Raw genomic sequence first — 8,961 nt, 5'->3', positions numbered from 1 at the left:
GAAGAGGGTGGAATTTGTAACTAAGGAGGCCTCCGGGCTGTTATCGAGGAGCAGCCCTCTGCAGTTAGCAGAGCATCCATCTCAGCGGAAAAGTTTGAAGTTTGGTCAACTGACGGGGTGTTATGGACTGTTTTGGCGAAGAGTATTAGGTGTAAGTAGTTTGTAATTTGCTAATAAAAACAATTGTATTATCATATATTTAGAGGCAGGTTTTTTTAGGTAGAAAGTAAGTTAGATAGGTTTAGTTATTTACCGGTAAAATAACTTGTCATCCCTAAAATAGGTTTTTATTCAAATATATAATTTTTTTAATTATATAAATTTTCTTCATTTACTGCATCAGAATGAATGGTCAGGGTGAATCTGATGCCAGTTATGATGGTATTATCATGCAGGTTGGAAAAGAGGTGGATTTGGGTGAATCTCATCTTTGGTTCTCGTATGATGGTAATGGATGCTTTCGTGTGTGCTGTAGGAATTTTCATAATTTTTAACATGTATGAGACATTGATAAATGAATAATAAATATAACGTCAAAATATTCAATTTTGAAAAATAAAATCGTCAGTTTTATCTGTAACCAATATTACTGAGGATTCTAATAGCCCTCCTTTGCAGGGCACACTCTCACAATATCAGCCGCATGTACCCAGGCTGGAATCGCATAATACATTTTAGAGAGTACACAAGCAAAATAAACCATCAAAACTGCTTCTTTTGAGATTGTGGAAGCAAGTGTCCGCAAAGCAAAAACACCTGATGCCATACACTGCTGCATACATCAGCCAGATATGGTTTCCATGAGAGTTTTGAGTTAATTTTAACTCCAAGACTCATTCTTTGCATCATTCATGCTCAACTGGTTGGCCACAAACCAGTCGGTGACAATAGTTTGAAACTCACTTAGGTAACCATTCAAAGAATCAATATTTTCAGCCTTTCTAATTATGGTTGTATCATCTGCCTAAAGGACAAAATCAGCTGAGGTATAACACAGTATCAGATCGGTAATCGGATCGCTTTGCTTTGAAACTGGTAGTATCTACCACTGTCGTAACTTGGTTGGAATACGAAAGAAAACCCCCCAAAAACGAGTAAATAATAGAAGATAATCTGAATACCGCAAAATGTTAGTGGCGGAGAAAGAAACGATTCACGCGGACCGTTCCGTTTAATGAAGCATATATCATTCGGGGGGGAGACGCTTTGGCCCCCCTTTTGATGGCCCGTATATCAAGTCCGTGACACGCAGAAACAATAACTCAGGCGCTTTACGGCCACGATAGACAGCGGAGGCCCAGATAAGGCCCACTTTCCCAGCACAGGCTTTGTCAAACTTTAATCTAAAGCTGCTGGAAGGCTGGCGCGTCTTTTAATTTATGTTTAATAGAAAATTTTACGGATCAAAAACGACTTGCCGAAAAAACATGTTTTTTACTACCCCTTCTTTAAGGTTGTAACTAAACCATAAACCACTGAGCACTAAAAAAGCACTGAGTAGTTGTAATCAAAAATGTCTCTATTATAATACGCGCAATTATTCCATCAGGAACTTCAACAGTCAATTAGATGAGAAACTCTTCTATGTTTTCGAGCTGAACTAAGTTGTATAATTAACTGTATTCTAGCTAGATACACTTTATATTTAGTAAATTCTATAACTGGCATTGTACTATAAATTTATGCTTAGACGATTTAATACACTTTGGTGTTTTCTGACCGAATTAAAAAAGGGATTGTAACGTGTTCTAAGGACGACACAAAACGACCCAATTAAAGAAAGGGACAGTGATTAAAGTTTTGAGGAAAAAAGATTAATTGGAGCTGCCCGACCACACATTCGTGTCTTGGCTGTGAGACTCAGTCAAAGTGTCCTCGATGTCAGTTTCGCGCCTCTCGCAGATTTGTATGCGGTGTTCTGACAAATCGCCCATTTTGTTTCGCCGAACTCGTCGATTTCTTTCGGATAAAACGCTGTCTCATGTAAATAATAGGAACTGATCGTTGAGGGACTTTCAACGAGGAAAAAACCTCTGCCTTGAGGTTTAGGCCTGAAGGGTTGATATAAATTTAAATAGCCGCTTTAAAACGTTTTATATAGATAAGTTACTTTTAAACGCCAATTTAAAGGAACGTTAGCTCTACAGTTTAAAATTAATAGCTGCTTCATTGTGCAGTTTTCATAATTTGACAGTATTTTATTAATTACTGTTCAAAGCAAGCACAACTTTGCGGGATACCGTTCTCAACAACTTTGATCGTTTGGGAAAAATACTCTCTCTAGACGTTTTTACTTTCCGTTTTTGTAAATGTGTTTTTAAGGTTAAAACAGGACAGAAACACCATACTTAGAGCACCATACGTTCACATTATCGAATTCAAAGTGTGGTTTTCAAAAGGCTGCATTCATAAGCATAAAAAGGATTAGCAACCGTAATATACTTCAGAAAATCTTCTATCCCAGAGCGATTTAGATGAAAAAACAACATGAATGATTAATTGAAAATTACTTTATTACTCTATTATTTTATATTGAATCTGAAATACACTAAAATAAATAATCAAAAACAAATTAATCGGTTGCATTTTTTTATTTAATGTTTATCAATTGTTTTTTGTTCTTTTAAATGCAACCAATAAAATAGCAGACCAGATATAAAATTATTTAATTGGTTAAAACGGATCAAAATACATATTCCTTGCAAAAAATAAATTGGAATTTTGTATTTTGTTAATGTTTAATTGACTTTTCTTTTTAACCCCGAAATCTACTGTTATACCAACAAATAAAGTTCGTTGAGGCTAGAGCAGAAGAGCTCATTAGAGAGATTGATGAAATTTCCAAAAACTAATTAATGAAAAACAAAACTGAGCGCAAACTCATCCGGAGCAGCACTCTAACCACGATACGATAAAACGAATACAATCGGTTTGTCTGTCGTCTGTCGTTAATGTTAAACTAACCTAAACTGTCAAAACAGTCATAAGTCACAACAACGCCAAACGTCAGTCAAACCAAACATAACATAACCTAAAAGGTTTTGTGTTGCAGTTTTTCCTGTTAATTTTCCCAGCTAGTGGAAAATCGATATATTATTATTATGTCTGGTATTAGATCAGAGGATGATCAGAGCGAAGATGGTGAACTACGCCATAGTCCAGTAAACAAATCTAAAACTGAATCTATGGATTACGGAAGGTAAACTTTAAAAAGTGTACTACTAAAGTGGTCTTTTACAATTATTTAATAATTTTAGTGAAGAGGAGGATATGGGAGATATAGATTCGCTTAATATAAAACCTCCCCAAGCTAGAATATTAGACCATCGCCCCAAGAAGAGGGAAGCTGACAAATCTCATCACCGAAGGTCAGACAAGAGTGACAAACATAGGGATGAGAGGCATACTCATAGGGAAAAGCATCATAGGTTGGTTTTATAACCCATACTATAATGTACTACATAAATTTACATTCCAGTGAATTTTTAAATACTAATCAGGACAGTATAAGCAGTAAATAATTCATTTACAGGGAGAGGAGTTCCAGGTCACAAAAAGAAAAAGAGCATTATCAAAGGGCAGAGCGGGAACGCTACTACAGAGAAAAACAACAGTCTTTTGAGCAAATGGGATATACAGAACAACAGTATGTAAATGAAAAGGCATTTAGAGAAAGGAAGTCAGAAGAACTGAGAGTTCGACATGAGAGAAAACACAAAGAAGATAAACTAAAAGAGGTAGGTTTGATTTGGTGCTGTTGAAGATTGTTAAATTAAAAATGATTTTATTAGTAGTTTGGAGTACTCATTTTTACTTTCAACCTTATGTGTAGTAGTTCTCAGAATATTCATTTGAAAAGTAGTGGTCTGATTGCAGTTTAATACCTAGAAAGGATTTTTTTGTGTAGTGACTTTTACATTTATTATTTACAGCCAGGAAGTTAGCTAAAATGTTAAATGCTTTGCTAGGATTGTGAAGAGATTATTTTTTGTCAGACAATTTTGCATATTATATGCTTAATGAATGTTTCAGAATAGATAGTTTTTTTGGTAGACAACTAAACAAGCAATTGTAAAAATTCAAATCAAAATTGATTGTGGTCATTAATACATTTTTTCTATATAAGATACATGAAGAAATTTGATTTAATAGGGCCTTAAAACTTAAAAAATTTTTTCCAAATGAAAAACTGAGAAGTTTCTATATCATTTCTATATTATCTCACTTTCATTGAATGCATAATCTATGTAAGATTGTATATCTCTCTGATAAGTATTAAGTTAGTACTTGTTATAGAATCTACTATCAAATAGATGGTTTTCTTATTTTTAAGGCAAAGAGAAGCCATAGTAGAGATGGTCCTGAAAAATATAAAAGAGAGCGGCATGAAGAAGACAAAAGAGCCACTAAAGCCTTAGCTGACCTGAGGGAGAGGTGAGTAACAATCATTTTCAAGTTTCATATTTTTTTGCTCCTTAAGTATAGTTTTGTTGTTTTGTCACTAAACAATAGTAAAATAATTGCCTCCATTAGTGAGATTAAAGGACTTTTGAAGTTGAAGCACCACTTACATTTTGAAGCCAATTTTTTTTTAAATAACAGACATGGGCACTAGAATAATACTTATAAGTACAAAAGGAAGGGAATGACACGCAGTCGTCTCCACAATACTTTATTTCGACCTTCAAAGGGTAAGGCCTGCTCCTTTGAAGGTCGAAATAAAGTATTCATCATGCCCTTCTTTTTGTACTTGTACAACTCCACTGAAAGAATATGGACTACTACTTCTTTTTTAATACTTATAAATTAATTTTCTTTAAAATAAATCTGTTAAATAGGCTTACATGTAAGATCCCACTAATTACAGCAATGTTTTTGCACACCTTAATTTTATTTATTTTTTTGTTATCCCCTTTCTAGACTAACGTCAGAATTGAGGTTTGTATTTGTTAATGAAAATGAAATGTATTTTTGTGGCATTTGACTGAATTTTGATTTGGCTTTCAAGCATAAAGTAACTCAAAAATTATGCCACAAAAATGTGTTTTCATTTTTCCTTTAGGTTAATTGAGAAACGCAAGAGTGAAGAAGGCAGCAGCCACAAACACGATAAGCGTCGTAAAGAACGAAGATACCGTGAACGTGCCGAACAGGCTGAAGATCCTCTAGAAGGTTAGCTCTGAATGTGGATTTGTTTCTATTTTCCTTGAGGGAATTTTACTTTTAGGCGAAGCCGGTAATTACGTAAAAGAAATAATAAATATTACCACTGAGGAGAGGAAGCACAAGAAGGACAAAGAGGGGGATAGACATTTAACTGAAGAAGAAAAACACGAACAGGAACAAAGAAGGGAAAAACTCTTAGAAGCCGGTAAGTTTCATACCAATTGTTAACATTATCTTTTTTACTACAGAGTATAGGTTGTTGATAGGTTGACTCTTCCAGGGTAAAAACTTGTTAAAGTTTGGGATTTTTTAAAATGTGGTTTTTGATTCCTTTTTAGACTTTGCCTCATTTCCAGAACGCGAAATGGCTCGCCTCAAAGAACAAGGTAAGGCGGAACGTGAACGGCGACATTTAGAACGAGCATTGAAACGAAAACATGAAGATGATGAGAGTTACGAAAAGAAAGTGAGAGTTGAAGAAGATCACTCACAGGTGAGTGATAGTTGATCCAATTTAGGTTATTGTACATAGTTTACAGCAACATGTTATTTTTACAGTTAATATGTCTTTCTCCATAAATCTACTAATCCAAAAATCTGAATTTTTAAAATTGAGAGGTTTTAATGTAGCTAATTTCTATTTTCTAAATATATAAAAAATTAGTGTTTGGCAATTTTTAATGGGCTGTATCTCCGAAATACCTCAGTCGAATTTAATGAATAAAAAAAGGTTTTAAAAGACCGTGTTTGTAGAATTAGAGCCCGAGATTTTCTTGGGTTCACAGTGATTTCTTCAGGGATATAAACGGTAAAGAAACAAATTTTAGAACATTTTTTGTATGTCATATAATGTTTTTTTTTGTTATTTTGGAACATGTTTGGGGGTTTTTATATTTTTGCTCTACAAAAGGAGTTACAGGATGTTTTCAAAAAAGACGCATTTTTTTATAAATGACTCTGCTGAATCTCGGGAATATTACGATTAATTTTAATGAAAGTTTCTACGTTATTATATGTTACGCATATACATTACCCCGCAGGAACATTGAGGATAATTTTAATAAAACGACTCAAATTTAAAGTCTTATAAAAAGTGAAACTAGGGACAAGCTGTTGATTAATAAAAGCATTTCTGTTTTTATCAAACCAAAAATGTAAAAACTTTCAAACATGTCTTGAGATATCGATCAAGCCCATGAAATAACATAGAAAGGAGGAGGAAGAACGAATGTTCTAAAATTATCTCACCTATCAAATGCACTGGGTTGAAATTCAGGAATTTTGCAGCACATTTTTCTTTACCCTGTATATCTATGAATAAATCACTTTTGAGGCAAAATAATTTTAGAAGAAACGGCCTTTCAAAGCTTTTTTTATTTATTAAATTCGGCTAAGGTATTTCAGAGATACAGTCCGTTAAAAATTGCCATAAATTATGCTGTATAGATCTTTTTCGTAAGCAGCTTGGTTATGATAGCATCAAACAACCATTCCAGATAGTTACAGTATCAGACACATCCGATCAAGAATTAGATCAAGAACCGGAATCCGACAAAAGTGGAAGCGAACACGAGATGTACGCTAGTGAAAGGAGCCTCAGTAGAAGTGCCAGTCGTAGCAGGAGCAAGTCGCGGAGTCCGACCAGAAGCCGAAGTAGAAGCAGGAGCAAAAGTTACTCTGGAGATGGCGGTTCTGATTCGGAGAAACGTTCCAGATCTAAATCACCAGACAGAATGCCAAGTAGAAGTAGAAGCAGGTAAGTTTTATCAACACGATTAACATACAGACTTAACAAATTATAATACCTAAATTATTTGCACTAATAATTATAGAAGTCAGAGCAGAAGTAAAAGTTCGGAAAGGTCACATTCAAGATCAAAGTCCAGATCTCGATCACCGCCTAGTCCCGAAGAAGACGAAATGCTTAAAGACAAAGACAACAAAGAAGAGAAAACTGAAAAAATTGACGATGACCTACCGCCCTACTATCCTGCAGTACAAGTAGGTTAAACTGAAATGAAATAAATGTTATCTGCGAGTAAACTAAAATATTTTTTGTGTAGGGTTGCAGGTCAGTTGAAGAATTCCAGTGTCTAAATCGTATTGAAGAAGGAACGTACGGTGTAGTTTACAGAGCGAGAGATAAACGAACAGACGAGATCGTAGCTTTGAAACGTCTAAAAATGGAGAAAGAGAAAGAAGGTTTTCCCATTACTTCATTGAGGGAGATTAACACTTTACTTAAAGGTGGGTGGCCCAAGTCTTTATTTTGATACAAATTTAATTATTCTTTATGGGTTTAGGTCAACATGGAAATATTGTGACTGTAAGAGAAATTGTAGTCGGCAGTAATATGGATAAGATTTTCATAGTTATGGATTATGTGGAGCATGACTTGAAGTCGCTTATGGAAACAATGCGACACAAAAAGCAAAGTTTTATGCCTGGAGAAGTTAAATGTTTACTGAGACAATTGTTACAGGCTGTGGCACATTTACATGATAACTGGATTTTGCACAGGTAATTTATTCAGTTAAGAAACTTTAGCGTTTTATAGCGGTTATTTTATTTTGTAGAGACTTGAAAACGTCAAATTTGCTACTTTCACATAAAGGAATTTTGAAAGTTGGAGATTTTGGCTTGGCTAGAGAATATGGATCTCCATTAAAAGCTTACACTCCCATTGTTGTAACATTGTGGTACAGAGCTCCAGAGTTACTACTATGTTCCAAAGAAGTAAAGATTAATATGTGACAAGTGTAGTTCATTTTACTGAGCTGTTTTTTTCTTAGTATTCAACACCAATTGATGTTTGGTCAGTTGGCTGTATTTTCGCCGAACTGCTCCTCATGAACGCCGTGTTCCCCGGCAAAACCGAAATTGATCAGTTAAACCGGATATTTAAAGTAATTTTTGTTACAACGCGTGAAATATTTCGATTGTCATAATACAATTTTTAGGATCTTGGAACTCCCAGCGAAAAAATCTGGCCGGGTTTCAATGAGCTACCTGCAGTAAAAAAAATGAAATTCCACGAGTTTCCGGTTTCCAATCTAAGAGCCAAATTTTCTAATTTAAGTGAAATTGGTCTTCAATTGCTATTAAAATTTCTTACCTACGACCCTTCTCAAAGAATTACCGCAGAGAAAGCGTTGGACCATGCTTATTTCACTGAACCGCCACTACCCATAGATCCTGCTATGTTTCCCACTTGGCCGGCAAAAAGCGAATTGGGACACAAGAGAGCGCTGGCTGCTAGTCCAAAACCACCTAGCGGCGGCGGAGAATATAAAAAACTGGTAATTCTGATTTTATACAATTAAATTTATCAAATACAAAAGTTTCAGGATCTAATAAAAAATGTGTTTTACTAGGGTGGTGAGGATGACGATGGATACGGATTCAGACTTGGTATGGGAGCAGTTATGCGACGAGGTGGCGCTGGTTTCAGTTTGAAATTCTGACAGAAACTTCAAAAAGCCGACAAAAGCACTACACGAAAAATTGCCGTAACACTGTAATATCTGAACCATATTGGTAAGCTACATTTATATTTAGCATTTTTTAGGGAGTTTATAAATAGGTTACATTAAAAAAAAAAAAGAAATAAATGTTTAGTCTTAGACTTGGACGTTGTTGAAACCATATTTTTGAAATTAAAAATGTAATATAAATATTAGTGAATAAACTGTGTCAGTGGTTAACATGTGCAACATTTGCGTAAATTTTAGCACAGTGGGTAGTTTCCAGCTTGCTCCTTTTTTTCGCAAACGCGCATTCTGCACATGTGCAATG

General features: G+C 34.8%; 1 protein-coding gene across 4 annotated transcripts; it reads left to right on the top strand.

Moving 5' to 3' along the window:
- The first annotated feature begins 3,014 nt into the window (after positions 1-3,014).
- Positions 3,015-8,870, top strand: LOC145728601 (uncharacterized). 4 transcript variants are annotated; one of them, XM_081978969.1, is made up of 16 exons: positions 3,016-3,199; positions 3,258-3,428; positions 3,533-3,737; positions 4,334-4,434; positions 4,921-4,938; positions 5,063-5,172; positions 5,228-5,371; positions 5,523-5,659; positions 6,663-6,922; positions 6,999-7,167; positions 7,230-7,413; positions 7,470-7,686; positions 7,743-7,902; positions 7,959-8,072; positions 8,127-8,465; positions 8,541-8,870. In XM_081978969.1, the coding sequence occupies exons 1-16, from the start codon at positions 3,102-3,104 to the stop codon at positions 8,628-8,630; spliced, it is 2,517 nt and encodes an 838-aa protein (XP_081835095.1). In that variant the 5' UTR covers positions 3,016-3,101; the 3' UTR covers positions 8,631-8,870. The 4 variants fall into 4 exon arrangements, with proteins under 4 accessions (XP_081835096.1, XP_081835095.1, XP_081835094.1 ...); XM_081978968.1 differs by having other exon boundaries at positions 5,505-5,659; XM_081978970.1 differs by lacking the exon at positions 4,921-4,938 and having other exon boundaries at positions 3,015-3,199; positions 5,505-5,659.
- Positions 8,871-8,961: the final 91 nt, after the last annotated feature.

The sequence above is a fragment of the Ips typographus genome, linkage group LG4 (genome assembly GCF_016097725.1).
Source record: "Ips typographus isolate SLU linkage group LG4, UJ_Ityp_2.0, whole genome shotgun sequence".
Taxonomy (NCBI): Eukaryota; Metazoa; Arthropoda; class Insecta; order Coleoptera; family Curculionidae; genus Ips; species Ips typographus.
Note: the sequence above shows the minus strand (reverse complement) of the source record. Positions and strands in the feature narration are given on the sequence as shown.

Coding starts and splice junctions, on each gene's coding strand:
- LOC145728601 (XM_081978968.1), top strand. CDS start 3,102: ATGTCTGGTATTAGATCAGAGGATGATCAGAGCGAAGATGGTGAACTA. Junction 5,372..5,504: donor GGAAAAACTCTTAGAAGCCG/GTAAGTTTCATA, acceptor ATTCCTTTTTAG/ACTTTGCCTCATTTCCAGAA. Junction 8,466..8,540: donor GCGGAGAATATAAAAAACTG/GTAATTCTGATT, acceptor GTGTTTTACTAG/GGTGGTGAGGATGACGATGG.